Raw genomic sequence first — 16,386 nt, 5'->3', positions numbered from 1 at the left:
CCTTAATCCTCTCTCTCTAACATGAAGAACACTTATAAATAGCATGAAACATGACCTATCAGGACCTCTGCAATTACTATTTAACTGTAGCCTCCAAACAGGCTTCATGCCTTATGAATGGAGAAAGGCAACAGTCATCCCTCTGCACAAAGGTGGGCCATCTATAGACCCTGGAAACTACAGACCCATAAGTCTCAACAGTCTTACGTGTAAAGCCATGGAAAGAATTATCATGGAGATGATCACTAGAGATATAGTAACCTCCAGATGCTGGACCCAACCCAGTTTGGTTTCATCAAGGGCAGGTCATGCCTACTCAACCTAGTGGACTTCTTTTAGAATGTCACTAAAGCGATGGATGAGAGAAACATTGTTCACACTGCCTACCTTGACCTGGCCAAGGCATTTGACATAATACACCACTCAGGCATTGTTGGAAACTCAAGAGGTTGGGTACAAACCCGTATGTCATCCGGTGGATAGACAACTGGCTCACAGACAGGACTCAGGAAGTTAGAACTGGGGAGTCCACCTCTACAAAGAGGCCAGTTACAAGTAGAGTCCCTCAGGGATCAGTCCTTAGATCACTTGTTTTTGGCATTTACTTTTCAGAAGTCAAGACCAATGTCAGGAGACTCTGGATGACTAAATTTGGAGATTATTGCAAATTAGGAGCTGTCATTGAATCTCACATTGACACAAATGTTCTCCAACAGGGGCTGACACAGACAAACAACTGGTGTCAGAGCCATGGACTAAAACTAAATGCCAAGAAATGCATAATAGTATCCTTTGGGAACTCATCCATCCCTGGTAACTATCATAGTGACAACACACCCCTTATTGCTGACCCAGTAGTCAGGGACTTGGGGATACACATAGATAGTGATCTAGTCTTTGACCATCCCATGTCTATACTGGTGAGGAAATCATTCTATATTGTAAAATGTATATGGCATCTAAGTCCAAGAAAGTCATTCTTCCATTGTATTTGGCATTCATCAGACCTATCATTGAACACAATGCCTCCTTTGGTATGTACCTAACCAGGGACATCCAACAACTGGAATGTCCACAGAGGTTCCTCATTACAAGAAAACAGGGCATAAGAAAAATATCCTATGCAGACCACCTGAAAGTCTTATCCCTGTATGCTGTCTCATACAGGCTTTTGAGGGGGGATCTATGCCTGGCATACAGGGCATTGTCAGACCCCACTCTGATAGACTTCCTGCATATCCACAAAACAAACAGCACCATAATTACCTGTTCTGAAGACTTAAACTTTGCCTGTGATATAAACAGGACTTGCTGGAGAGATAGGTATGTATCCCAGGGACTACCCCGTCTATGGAACAGGTTCCCCATCCACGTGAAGAAGAGTTCTTCCCTAAACCAATTCAAATGCAACTTGGACAGTTGGATGGGAAACTGGAAATTCATCCATGGTTTGGCACCTATGTCTCTAATGGACACAGGTAACCTGTAAATGGTTCATCTCTCAGGCCCAAGCTTACACTTATCAAGGGCATCAGAACTTGTCAGAGATTTGGGATGCATGGCTAGGCTTAAAAGGGCCCTTGTAGTTGTTAGCCTAGTAAACACCTATGAATCTACATAAATCAACCTTTGTGTTCAATACCAGCTGAAGACTTGAATAGACATGGACATACACAGAAGAAAGATGTGCTTTCTGTCTGCGATTGTGTCTCCCACTAGACACCTCTTGTGCTTCTAAGATTTCTGCACCTACAGACTACATGACACAAAGCACCCTTTAAATTGCCACCCCTTCTGTGGATGAGAGAGGCACCCTTTACATATGAATGGCACAGGCTTCAGTTTGAGCACCATAAAAGATCACAGCCTCCTCCCAGGATGCCACCTGCATCCTTTGCACAGTTACGGGTAAACTTCTGCAAAGCTGTGCCACATAAAGAATGATAGACCCTCACCATGCATCCACCTGTGCTCTTGGGATGTCTGAAGCACAGCTAGCAGTGCCCTGCACTCTCCAATGTGCATATTTCAGTCTACAGCTTATCAAAATCAGAAACCACAAAGCTGAATATGTGCAAATCATCTCAGCTTCAACCCCTAAATATGTACACACAGGATGCACGCTGTCCCTGCTATGTGCCCACCTGCTATTACACCACAAAACCATCACCTTCAAAGTTATTATATTGTTCCTGATTAAAGGACAGTGAGCACTTTCTGCAGCACAGCTCTGCCTCTGTACTGTGCATCTATAACTAATATCAGTGAAATTGTTATGTACTGGCCTTTGTCCACCATATGAAAGCAATCTCTGAGTAGCATTATTCACAATAATTAGAAGTATCATTAGTTACAACAACACCAGCTATCAGCAATGATGTTCCAAATTCTAATTTAAATATACAGTGAAGGGACAGCAAAGATGTTGTTGAACTGCCTAGGCAATTTCATATCTACAAAACCAATGCTAAAAATAGGCTGTGATGATAGTTTTAAATTTGACTGAAAGGAATTTCTCTTTAGTCTGAAAAGGAAACACATTCTAGACAGAAGGATATATCCACCAAAGTAACAACCCTAAATATATATTTTGATTTTAAAACCTTAAGTCAGGATGCACTTCTGGAATGTAGACCTCTGTGTTGGGTACACCAGTTGCATATGACGGACTGACATCCAGGCCTCGAAACACAAACAAATCCATCCCAAATGACTGAAAATCACCTCTTTCAATTACCAAATAACATAAAAACAAATAATGTTTGTTGCAGAAGGGAGCAAGGCAACATAAATAAAAAGTATTTACAAATTAGCATAACATGATTTTCCCTGTACAGACCATTTTACATTGATCAAAACCACCTTTCTGAACCACCAAATGTCATAAAATAAGTCATATCTTTTACATAGGGGAGTTCCCTTTGTACTCTACAAGTGTGGTGCTTTGCCTCCATACCACCTAACATACATAAACTTCACAGGAACACAAAAGTGGGAAAGGCAGAAACAACCTGCAAGTGCAGTCACAATACATGTTCAAACTATGTGACTAAAATAACAACAGAAACAGTCAGGGAAAGGTAACACTGGAAAAACAGGACTAAGGGGTGAAGCCCTGATAGAAAAACTCTCAGCGACATGTAAGAAAACCAGGTACACAGCATGTACAATAGAGCCTTGTGCACTAAGGCTTTTTTTATTTGAACCTCAGTGAACCAGACCTCCACTGAATTATTTTGTTACCAAAAAGAGACTTTTTTTCTGTTCTTCCACAGAAGCTTGCCTACCAGCATCCAAATGGATTACTGGTTTTAGAGGACAGGAGCCAGGCATTCCCAGGTTAGGCAAAAGCCCTACAGCCCATTCATTCCTTCATTCCTGGTGAGACTAAGATGGTAGAGAGTTGGCCAGCCTTTTGGTCCTCGGAAATGGCATAGTCTCTCCCCTTCGGAGCACCCTTCCCTTCCCTTCCCCTGTGCAGCTCCTCTGAGCTCTGTCACTAATCTGTATGCCAAATTCCATTCAGCGACCAGTGCAAATGCATCACGATAATGTAGGTTTGAACTCCACTAGGAAACACTTACTTTTCCCAGTAGGTGTTACCCTTAAGGAAAGCCAGTGCTGCCCCCTTGTACCACCTTACTCATATGTACTAATCCTAACCATAACTCTGTCACTACTCCTAACCCCAGCCCTACTTATTACCTTACCAATAAACCTTTCCTTAACTGTACCACTAGACAGGACAGTCATGCACACACACACACACACACACACACACACACACACACACACACACACACACACATACACACACACACGCGCACTCACACATGCATACACCACCGCAAATGCACAGTCATACATGCAAAACTTTAAAACTACCATGCCTATCATACCTCTCAACCTCTTGGAGTAAGAAATCTAGACAAAGCCACAAAAAAGTGGCACAATAGGGAACATTTTGAAATATTGCTCTTACAGATTTAGAAAGTTGATAGAATAACAGGTTTTGCATTAGCATGGATTTTCTGCAGGGTATGAAGTCTAAAACTCAAATGTCTATCATTTTCTAACTTCAATCTTTAATAATTTGCCAGAAAGCCACAATTTTATGAAAAATGGACCAAAAATATAAGGCAAAAATCTGGACATTATGCGAAAATCTGTACAGTTGAGAGGTACGTGCCTAGTCCTTTTCCTAACCCTAAACCAGAAACACACACAAAAATTGCACATATACAGTTATACATACAAAACATTAAAATTATCACCTTACCTAACTCTTTCTGTAATCCTAACCAAGAAACATTTGCAGACATATGCAAAAATATTCACACACACACACACACACACACACACACACACACACACACACACACACACACACACACACACACACACACACACACACACACACACACACACACACACACACACACACACACACACACACACACACACACCACTCAGTCTATCCCTTACAGAGTCCTCATGCTAACACAAACCAACAAAACCCCACTGCCTGAATGAAAGCACATCTCACACACAAGAACACTGGATGAGCCAACATCTGAAATCTCCTGACATTGACAAATGGAACGTTCAGTTTCTAATGCTAGCAGTGTACTATGTCAACAAGACATGCGTTTGACATAAAAGTATAACTGGGCTAGTAAACAAACATTTCTATACAGATATTTACAGTGTTAGAAAACAAGGTCTATAAGTCAATCAGCATGTATACTAACTGTGAATGAAATATGCACAAGCAAGTACCTATATACAAGTATTTAACTTTGTGGAAGATGAATTGTATATATCTGCCTTTCTGTAAACACACATTTATAGACATGCACCTCTGGCTGTGTCTATCATGGATTTGATGGGAGTTTTATAATATAGCAATAACCCACGTGGGTATGGGTATTGCTTTGACTACAGTTGGCGGTGTTTGGTCGAGGCGGCTAGAGCCGAGGACCATGTAAACCTCAATTAAAGCAGCCCAGAAGTGGTTATTGCTATTATATTATGACATTATTTAAGAAAGAAACTATTACTTTTCTTAAATAATGGCATATGCCCTTCCGCAGATGTCTGGCATCCGTGGCAGTTCTGATGTACTCGCGCGCTGCGCGCTACCGCGCAGTACATCAGGAAAGCAAGATCTCCGTTGCTTTTTTTACTTTTTAGCTATGTTAAATGGGTTTAACATAAAATAAGCAGCGGAGATGTCCGTTGCTTATTTTAACTGTCTCGCTATGTTAAACCCATTGAGATCTTGCTTTCTCCGTTGCTTTTTAAAACCTGTCTCGCTATGTTAAATGGGTTTAGCATAGTGAGACAGCTTTAAAATAAGCAGAGATCTCCATTGCTTATTTAAAGCTGTCTGCATGTTAAACCCATTTAACATAGCGAGACAGTGTTTAAAAGTAGAGTTATATTAATGGAAAAAGTCGGACCTTTTTCCATTAGTATAACTCGATTTACAATGTGCACGCTGGCCAATCAGCGTGCATGTTTTGGGGGGGTCATGGTATAATATTATTTAAGGTACATGGCAGTAGTCCAGTTGAAACTTACAGTGCTAGGTAATTCCATCTGAACTAACTGAAAGCTGGCAAGGTGGATGCAGCAACTTGTACTTTCCAAAGCAGTCTAGTTGGCCTGATGGTGCTGGTCTGTTATATTTTGGAGTGTCTCCTGTTAGGGATCACCACCAAGTCCATCAGCACCATGCTTACTCTGCTCCATTCATTCTTACCCCACACCTCACACAAGACAGTGAACACAAGACTCTTCTCTCCATACACACAGGCTCTAGAACTATGTTTTTATAATACTGTTTTTCTGCTACTCTTACAGTATGAATCTTCACCCTGATGCTTTGAAGGTCACCTGACTGGGATAGTGCTACGCCCTTCCTTTTGTACTACCTTAGCATTCAATGAGTGACTGTCTTTACTCAGGGCTACATGCAGGTGTTCAGCCCTCCCATTTCATTCTTATCACCCGCTCAACGATCCACATTTACTTTAAATCTGTTCATATTTTTGAACACGTGTACCCAAGCTGGCAATTTATAATGTTTAACATAATATGTAGCCACCGTAACCTTATAAAAGTGGTAATACAAAGAAATAAAAAATAAATGGCATACCATGAGGATGTTTATTGCGCAAAACAGACCATGGTCTAAAAGGATTTCAGACTAATAATAAAAACTACAACAGGTGAGTTACATTAGTTCCTGGGAATCTCATTCATGTAGCTAGAGCACAGTCTTGCCCAATAAAGGGAACAAGTAAAACAGACTTAAATATTACCAATGTGACTGCTTATTTGAAACGTACGTACAAGTACTTAAACATTTAACTTTCTACCTCAGTGCCTTTTTAATACCAGTTGTCAACTGCAGTGAACAGTATAATTCCAATTAAGCTATTAGTAACACTTTGCTTGACCAAAATAAGTCTTTTATCACCAAAGTTGTAGAAACTTGACTGAATTAGATAGGGTAACAAGCAAGAACTGCATCTCTGCCATCTGTGTTGCCAAACCACATTACCACAAAAATGCAAGTTAAATGTTCCTCCAAAAGAAACAGAAACAGAAACAAAATGTGTCATATCAGTCTTCCAGATATTTTATTTACACAGTTTTTTCTTTGTTTCATTCATTCTTTTTTTCAGCTTTAGATGTATAACATAAAACACTGAACTCATGCAAGCTTTCCCTGGATGACTCTCTTCATAAGTCCAGGTTCAAATATCATTTGTTTCAGCTTTTTCATTTATAAGCTCTTTCTTCAATTTCAGTTGAAAATTTTGATGAATGCTCTGGTGGTTAACAGACTTTTTGTAACAATTTATTCCTCAGTGTTTTGCAATACCAACAACTGACTGTACTGGTAAATGAAGATCAAAACAATAATGCAATCTGTGTTTTAAAACTATGCTCAGGCCTTACAGGTGTGTGGCACAAATTAAACTGAAATTTTAGCTAGTCACAGCAATTACAGAATCTTAAGTGCTCTTTATTGCTTCTAATTTTACTGGCAAAACGAGCGTGCATTCCTTGCCTAGGTATCTGTTTTGGTGATTAATCTGAAGTGATCTTCTTCAACCTCCTAAAGTTCCTATACTTATGTGTACAGATGATGCTACTACCATTCAAACGACAGCAAGAGAATATGCTGACAGCTCTCGCCTTCATTTGCAGTACCTCTCTCCATGCACAGACAATCAAACCACTGACTGAGGGATGTTTAATCTAAACAGCTGTATTTCAGCAGTCACCGATTCCCCCTGCCTTCTTTGTCATATGTATTTTTACAATTGGATAACTCTTCTAACAGAATCAGCTAGGTAGATTTACCTCTGTCACTCAATCTACACAAAAAACCGTCATGGTAACTTAGCTTTTATCAGCCTGATATCCCTTCTACTGCATGACCTGTAGAAATGCACATAAAGTAGTCTCCATGTCCACTCTTATTTTCCTTGTGGTTTCAGTTCACTGCAGCAAGACCATTTAAACCAGCCTCATCTGCAAGCAACATATGATCTAATCCACTAATCCCATATGCTACTAATCCTTTTTAAGAACCACTGCATTTTCTCCAAGGCAGCAAGAACGCTGCACTGATTCAAATTACCCAAAGGTTTCTCAGCATCCTGTAGACTTCCAGCTGTTGATGTGCCTGCCCAACCAAGTGTCGCAACACTCAAGTAGGCATTTTTGTTAAATTACCCAATTTTGCAAATAAACTTTGCTCAGTATTGAGCAAATACGAGGTGATACAAATGGGATTGCTCCCTAATACAAAAATATGTTCTGAAGTTCCTAAAATAATCTTAGGTTCTTGAGTCTTAAGCTCTGCCAACTACCATGTGACAATTTATACAGAAACTTGCTACTTTGTGTGGCCTTAAACCTACAGGGAGTCCTTTGCTTAGTCGTCATATATATCGTGACATATCGGTGGTCTCTAGTACATGGCTTCATGCATGCAGCTATTCATGCCAGCAAATGACATCTATATTATGCTACATTTCAGTATGGAGTACTAGACAGGCAATCAACAATGCAAGCAGAATATAAAGTGAGCAAAACGACAGAAAAGTTAAGTAACAGCACAGGATAATGGAACAAGCAGATGATAAAACATATGCACAAACACAGAGCAAGGAAATATCAATACAAATACAATTTAGTTTTATTTCTTCACAGTTTGCACTAGCATGCATGATTTATACTTATAGTAAAAGAAATGAGGGAGAGGGGCTTGACTTCGAAGAACAAAGCTGGAATTCCTGGAATCCTCACAGGTGTCTCATTAAGGGGGATGAATAAAATATGGATTCAGTGGACACTACGGCTACTAAGCAACACCATAAACTGAAGATCAGAGACAGCAAGATAGAAAGACAGAGAGATACGGAATCAAAAGCCTAACACAAAGTGAGAAAACAATAAACCTGGACAAAAAAGCAAAGAGTGAGATGATCTTTCTGATGATCAGGTTTGAGGAAAAATACAGAAGAGAAGAGAAGTGGTAAAGATGGCAAGCATTTGTTTTCATCTGTATTTGCAGCCTCTTTTGAACCTCAGATTTGTAGCTAAAGTAGCAGGCTATAAGCATTGCTAATGGCTGTAGTAAAAACAAGAGATCATTTCATCTCATAAAGAAAAACCCTTAACCTGTGTGATGCTACCTTTTGAGTTGATTCATGCACGTGTACCTGTTCAGCCTTCTGGTGGAATACAGCAGACATGGCCAGAATGGTGCTACGTTCATCCAGAGCTGCTGCAAAGCTCTTCCACTCCTGATCCAGTTGTGCTGAAATCTGTTTGATCTGCTGAGAGGCATAATGGCCGGCTTCAGAGAGTCGAGATGCCACAGACATGATTCGGTTGATGTTGACATACGCATTCTGTAAAAATCATAATTATATATAAATTAACAGAAAATCAGGGGTATAAGAAAAGTGATAGGTTATAGGTCTACCGCTAAACTGTTTCTGCATAACTAAAGAAATAGCTCCTTATTTTCTGCACAATCTCAGCCAGCCTTGAGACTTCTACACACAACAGGAAATGTTTCTTACAGACACCTGTTTAAAATTGATTGCCACATTTTTTCACTTGTTGTGGACCTGTTTCAGGTTTTCAGGCTATAAAATGTCAATTGTTAACTTTCAAAAGAAAGAAAACACATAAATGGTGAAAAAACATGAAGACAAAGTAATGCTAGGAGAGAAATGGAAACAGTCAGTGAAAGAAAGAAAGATTTAATAGTAGATGCAAAGAAAAAAAAAGAAACAAGGAAGCTCCATTCAGAATAAATTCTTAATATAGCAGAATGTGTGAGTTATAAAAAAAACATGTGTAAATACATAAAGTTCACTGATTAAGTTCTGAAATCAAGAAGAAAAAACTTGCTATATGCATGTTCCTATACTATGACCTAATACTATACCAAGCTTGTCACAGGCAAGTTCATAAGTATGAATCTAGCAGTAAAAATGATGATTATGTTTGTATTTCCAATCATAACCAGCCTGCCATGTGCTCAATTTATGGATGTCAAGAAAATCACTTTGAAAGCAGTGAAGTGAGACTCAAGATGTCCATATGAAGAACACATATCAATTGGTCAGCATTACAGAAATCTCCTCATGACTTTTTGTAGTACATGGAGTTTTAGCTGCTATGATGAATTAAAAGTTACAGAAAAAAGTGTATGAACATAAAATGCTTCATAGCTTTAGAAGCTAGAAACCACTTAACACTACTACAGACAGTAGAAATGATGTGTATCTCACCAAGAGCTTTAAAAGTTGTTACACATTTTATTCTACCACACCTTCATTTATTAGTATAGCAGTGCAATGTGCATTACAGCTTTTAAAGCTGTTAAAGCTCTGTTGATACAGCTTTGTAATGGCAGTTGCATGTGCTGCAGCACCTGGCAAATGATAACAGCTTTAAAATGAAAATAATAAGGTTGTATTGCATGGAGTGCTGTGATTATGCCATATCTCTGGGGAAAAGATAATTTGGTTAAGCACCTTTTTGATGTAATAATAAAGGTACTTGAAGTTTTGTTAAGCACCTTCAGCAATGTTAAGCTCTTGTTGTACAATAGAGTGTAACAGCTGCTAGTTCCAGCTATCACTTTTGACCCCACCCTTAAGGTGAATTTCTTGACATCTATGTCTGAAATGGATAAGCTGGTTATGACTGCAGACCCGATTACAATCCTCTGTTGTACATACCTTTGAATCAGGTCTTGTGAGACAGTACAGTATAACCCATTTATCTTTCTCCTTACTTCAAAGCATAATAAGTGTGTAACTTTCATTGCAAGCTCATTATAGTGAGGTTCTTACACCAACCTCATTGTTATTAGTGAGTCTTTCACAACCATATAGATGGCAACCACCACAAAAATGCTATGGATATATACAGGCAACTTTTAAGCTATAATATACTTTGGACTGTCAAAAAAAGATGTGGTAAAGTAAAGTGTCAAACACCTTTTAAAAATTGTAATACTTCAAGGTAACTGAAACTCATCATGCATTACAAAGAATTTCAGTCAGGTTTCTGACCATCATTTCAGTTTGTTATATGACAAATAAATGGATTACAAAGTATTATGGAAGTGTACCAAAACCTGCTGGCAGCTTGTAAGGTATAAAAAAACTTTACACTGTCACAAAAACAATAAAAACAAAGTATAGCAGAGCTTTTAAAGCTGTTCATTGGTTAAAGGTGCACTTCAGTTCTGCCTGCCTATTGGCTGACAGTATAAGGTGCACTACAGATTATAAAGCTATTAGACACTTCACACTGTCACTTATTTTTTAAAATGGCAATATTTTGGGATAGCTAACACTCCACTTGTATTACAAAAAGTTATGACTGGATCTCATCACTTCAGTTTGCTGTGTTTTCATGAAAATGACTGCAAAAAAATAGTACTTGAGCTCTCTCTCTACAGTTGAATTTCCTGGAATCAACTTTTTAAACACATTAAATGGTTACAATTGGTGACTTGAATCATAATCCAAAATACACACACACACACACACACACATATATATATATATATATATATATATATATATAATGTGTGTGTGTGTAAAGAGAGAGAAGTCTGTCTCTCTCACACTTAAAAGTGCACACACACACACACACACACACACACACACACACACACACACACACACACACACACACACACACGTGCACATATTTTTTTCATACATTTGGTTGCATCCATTTTGCTGAGCCTTAATTTGTGAATCTCATTTTAGTGATAACAAGTTTCCCATAAAGTTTAGTTATATGGTTTAGGCTGTGAGAACATAGTCAGTGCACGTATTGTGTTTGCTTTTTTAAAAACATTTCTCATTTGTCTATAATCATGGAGTTATTACATTTAAGTTAGGGATTTGCAGGTGGATTTGGCTATACACATACACACACACACACACACACACACACACACACACACACACACACACACACACACACACACACACACATACACACGCACACACGCACACACACATTGTATATAGACAGCTGTTTATGCTAATGGTAGACCCCAGATAAAAGGTATAATTATTTATTTATTTTATTTTATTTTACATTTGTTGACCGGGCTAGTCCAACTGGATATATGTCCATTTTCAGTAGAGGCCCGGGGAGAAAAGCTCCATATGTTGTACAAGTTCACAAAAAGGCATGAAAATATTACATGAGACACAAAGCAATTTAAACATATGATTTAAAAAGATAAAATAAGATACTAGAATTTAAAATTTTTTTTTTTTTTATATAGTGAGCATTAGTCTGGATTAGTGCAGGAGCAGAGTGAGCATTAGTCTGGATTAGTGCAGGAGCAAAGCCAGTGTTTATTGAGATGAGTCTTTAGTTGATTTTTAAAAATTTGGAAAGAGGTTAAAGAAGTGATATGAGAGGGTAGATTATTCCATGTTTTTCCAACAGAGTTGGAGAATAAACAGTCACCTGCATGATTGTGAGATTTACTAATGTTAATCAGGAGTTTGTTGGCAGAGCGAAGTTGTTTCAGGTTTTGTATGGGAAATAAGGCTAGAGAGTATTGGTGTATTGGTTGGCTGATATAGAATCTTATGAGCTATTAAGATTTGTTGCAGAACAAGTTGGTTAGGAAGTTCAAGCCAGCCTAGTTCTTTTAGGTTCTGGCAGTGATGAGTTTGAAAAGGAGATCCTACAGCAAATCGAGCTATGTTATGATAGGATGTTTCAAGTTTCTTCATGTTGTTTTTGGAAAGATTAGTATAAATGGGACAAGCATAGAGAAGAGTAGAAATTAGGTGAGACCTAGCAATGATGGGTCTTGCTGTAGGCGTTAGGAAAGGTTTTATTCTGTAAAGGGATCCTATTTTTTTATTTACTAATTTTATGGTGTTGTTGATGTGAGAATCAAAGTTGAGGTTATTATCAATGGTTATTCCTAATAGTTTTGTGGTTAAGTCAGGGAAATGAGTGTTCTGTCAGAGGATGTAAGAGTAAAGTGTGGTGTAGTCAATTTACAGTAGGTGAAAAAAGTAACAGTTTGGTTTTCTTGGGGTTAAGGAGTAGACAGCGGTCAGAGAACCATTGTTCTACAGTGTTAAAAGCTTTTGAGTAAGTGACTGGAGTTCTGTTAGAGAGTTAGCAGTACAGATTATAGTAGAATCATCTGCGTATTGAATACAGGTAGCATGAGGAATAGCAGCTTGAAGGTCATTGATAAAAATTGAAAATAGTAACGGGCCTAGGATTGAGCCTTGGGGTGCGCCTATGGAGATAGGTAGAAGATTTGAAAGTGAGTTTTTCCAAAGTACTGCCTGCTTACGATTTTCTAGGTAAGATTCAAACCAGGATAAGGCTAGCTGGTCAAGACCAAAATATTTGAGAATATGTAGTAAAAGTTTGTGATTCACCATATCAAACGCTTTGGATAGATCGATGAAGACTGAGGATGATAAGTAGTTGTTGTTACGGTTAGTGTTAATGGAGTCAGTGAAGGAGAGTAAAGCTGTAGTGGTACTGTGTGAGGGTCTGAAACCATGCTGACAGTTAGAGAGTAGGTTGTTGTTAAGAAGGTGATTTAGTATTTGTTTGTGAATACATTTTTCCATAAGTTTTGCAAGTGGTGAGAGTAGAGCTATTGGTCGAAAATTGGAAAACTCATTACAGCTGCCTCCTTTATGTAGTGGGATGATATGAGATATCTTCCAGAGAGAGGGAAGATTCCTTCCTTATAGATCTGTTAATTAGGATGGAAATAGGGTAGCTTAAGGCTTTGGCACCTACCTGCAGGAATTCTGCAGGCAGTTTGTCTGCAGAGGGAGTGGTTGGTTTCAGTTTTGGAGCAGTGATGTGATGAAGGAGGTAGAGACAGGTTGTAAGTGGAGGGTAGGAGGTGGATTTGATATAGGTGGAAGTAGGTTTGATATCAGGAGATAAATGACTAGCAAGTGTTTTGATAGTATTTGTGAAGAACAAGTTGAAATCATTTGCTGTTTGTTTAGGGTTATCTGGGTTAGAGTCCTGGGGATTAGGTGAAATGGAATGACCTGGGGATAGAAGATTGTTAATACTGGCCCAGAATTTTTTAGGTTCTTTATTAGTGTTATGCTGTAGCTGGAGGTAATAGTTCTTTTTGTCTGTTAGGATAGATCTTTTGGTGTTGTTTCTAAGTTCTCTGAAATTTTGGCGGTCAGTTAGATTTTTAGTGGTTCGCCATTTAGACCAGGATTTATTTCTAAGAATGATTTTATGCCTAGTATTATTAGTTAGCCAGGGTGCTATTTTTGTTTTAGTTCTAATGGTTCGTGTTGGGGCATGTTGGTCTAGAATTGATAAGAACGTAGAGTTAAAGTATTCTACTGCTTCATTAAGTGGGAGATATTTATGTGAGGACCAATTTGTTTGTTTCAGATCAGCTTGAAAATGTTCAGGGTTAAAATGTTTTTTTGTTTGAAGTGTTCTAAAGGTAGTAGGTAAAGTTAAGTTGGTTTTGTGTCTAATGACATAGGTTAAAGAATGGTCGCTTAGATCATTGGGAAAGGTACCAGACTGGTAGGTTTGTTGAGGTGTGTTAATCAGAATCCAGTCTAGGATGGATTCATGGTTGTTGTATTTATCAGTTCTGGTTGGACAGTTAATGAGTTGAGTAAAAGCATATAGGTTTATGTGGGATGTGGGATTTATGCTATTACAAGAATTCCAATCAATGTTAAAGTCACCTAGAACTAGTGTTTCTTGGGAGGTTGTTAGACAAGTGGCTAAGAATACATTCTAATGTGTCAGTGTTATTTCCTGGGGGGAGATATACACAAATTATGTTGATAGCTTTATTAGGGTTAATTTGTAATTTTGAGGTGATTACTTCTGCATTCTGCCTTAGAGGAAGGTTCAGATTTGTTATACTAATTTGAAGTTGTGTTTTGTAGAGAATTGCTACACCCCCACCCTTTTGGTGTTACGGTCTACTCTGAGGATATTATAACCAGGAGGGGTAATTTCGTTATCCTTAATGGTAGGTTTTAGCCATGTTTCTGATAGGCATAGGATATCAAAATGATTAACATCTAAAAGGGCATGTAGTTGAGAGATTTTATTACAAATGCTTTGTATATTAAGATGAGCTATAGTAAGAGAGTTGGCAGAAGTGTGTGATGATATAGGAGAGGTTTTGTCATGTTTTATGTGACTATTGATGTTTGTGGTAATTGGGCCAGGGTTAGGGTGAATGTCTCCATCCAGCAGTGATTGGAAATATAAGAAATATTCAAGCTGGCATTGTTTATATAAGATGTTGATATATTTTCTAGTTTTTTGTTTGCTAAGCTTAAAGTAAGCAAGTTTGTGGTGTTTGGTAAATAGGTAATTAGGTTTGATAGTGAGATTTAAGGTGGCAGGAGTACACGGAGAGGATGGTGAAGTGGTATGTTTAGAGGAAACACAAGAGTAGAGGAGAGGATATTCATATGTGGTTAGGAAATAAGTAGTTACAAGAGGTATTAAGAGTGTTAAACAGATAGTTATCTGAAGGTATGATGGGAAGGATAATGTACCCATTCTGTATGTTAAAGGAAGTAACGGAGATAAAGAAAAATAGAAAGAAGAGGAAAGTGAAGTAGTATAAAGACTTTAATAGGTAGTGAGGAGGGTAGGTCTGAGTAAGATGGGTGTGGTTAAGAGAGATAAGGGTGAGGCCTGCTAAGGAGGAGATTATACTTTATTGGTAGGGGGTGTGTCAAGTGGGGGAATAAAGGTAGGACCCCTGGGGCGGGTGGGAATTGGGGGCAGGGTAGGGGAGCGGAGTGAGCCCAAAGGGCGAACGGAGCGGGTAGAGACAAGAGAGCAGAGTGTGGATGAAGACAATCAGCAAAGTGAGAAAATCCAGAAGGTAAGTCTGGAAGTATGAGAGTTTAGCCACAGGTATAGACTCTGCTAGCGAGATGGTGAGGATGTTATAGGAAAGGAGATAATTAGGAATGGCTATTTCAAAAAGGAAGAAGTATAGACAGACTGAGGGAGCAGAGTAAGGCAAGCTAAAAGGGTTTAGCAGTAAGGAGTGAAGTACTAAGCAAAAGCCAAGTTTGGTCACCACCAAGGGTCTGGTACTATGGGGCTAGAGGTAGATGCCAAGCTACAGATAGATATTCAAAGTGAAGAGAGAGAGAAAAAGGGGTAGAAAAGTATATCAGACACTGCTAGACAGAGAAGAAAGGCTGCTAAGACGGTATGGCTGCTGGGAAACCTGTCTGGGTGGCTTAGTTTTCTAAGCACGGTCATTACAACCATTATTTAACAATATATGTGTGCCAGTATCAATACATACTTTCACTGTCTTTCAGAGCTAATAGTCACTTTGGGAGCTGTTAGAGGTTTTCCTTTATTTTCCCTATTGTACAGTGGTATCCAGATGGGAAGATAGCAGATATTTGGTGCAGAGACAGTCTGGAGCACAGGTTAAGTACTGTAGATAAGGAAAAAGAGAAGGCAGTGAGGTAGGCAGCACTAAAGTATAACTGTAAGTTTCAAACACTCTAAAAATGGTAACCAGTAATATTACTTGGTATGCATAGATCTATACTTTTCTAATAGTATCAGGTGTCATTATATAAAACAAAACAGTTTATAACTTAACAGTGGACTAAGGTTTCAAAGGTTTGATAAGGACTAGCATTCATAGTAAGGGTTTCCTTATGTAAAGTGACTTTGCACAATAACATTGACTTCAAGACATTCTTACAGTCGCTATAACATTATGTTAATTAATAAAACAATATTAGGACTGTTTAATTACCAAACAAAACCTAAATTCACAATTAC

At 38.5% G+C, this 16,386-nt stretch overlaps 1 protein-coding gene across 3 annotated transcripts in view; it reads right to left on the bottom strand.

Moving 5' to 3' along the window:
- Positions 1–16,386, bottom strand: part of KALRN (kalirin RhoGEF kinase) — a 4,346,166-nt gene that overhangs the window by 2,470,277 nt on the left and 1,859,503 nt on the right. For all 3 annotated transcript variants that reach the window (XM_044074926.1, XM_044074921.1, XM_044074920.1), the window contains exon 7: positions 8,745–8,936. In XM_044074926.1, the coding sequence (XP_043930861.1) occupies positions 8,745–8,936 (192 nt within the window). The remainder of the gene's footprint in view (positions 1–8,744; positions 8,937–16,386) is intronic.

Source organism: Protopterus annectens, chromosome 6.part0, assembly GCF_019279795.1.
Source record: "Protopterus annectens isolate FY-2018-M chromosome 6.part0, PAN1.0, whole genome shotgun sequence".
In the NCBI taxonomy this organism is placed as follows: Eukaryota; Metazoa; Chordata; order Ceratodontiformes; family Protopteridae; genus Protopterus; species Protopterus annectens.
The sequence above is the reverse complement of the archived record's forward strand: the minus strand, read 5'-3'. Positions and strand labels throughout refer to the sequence as shown.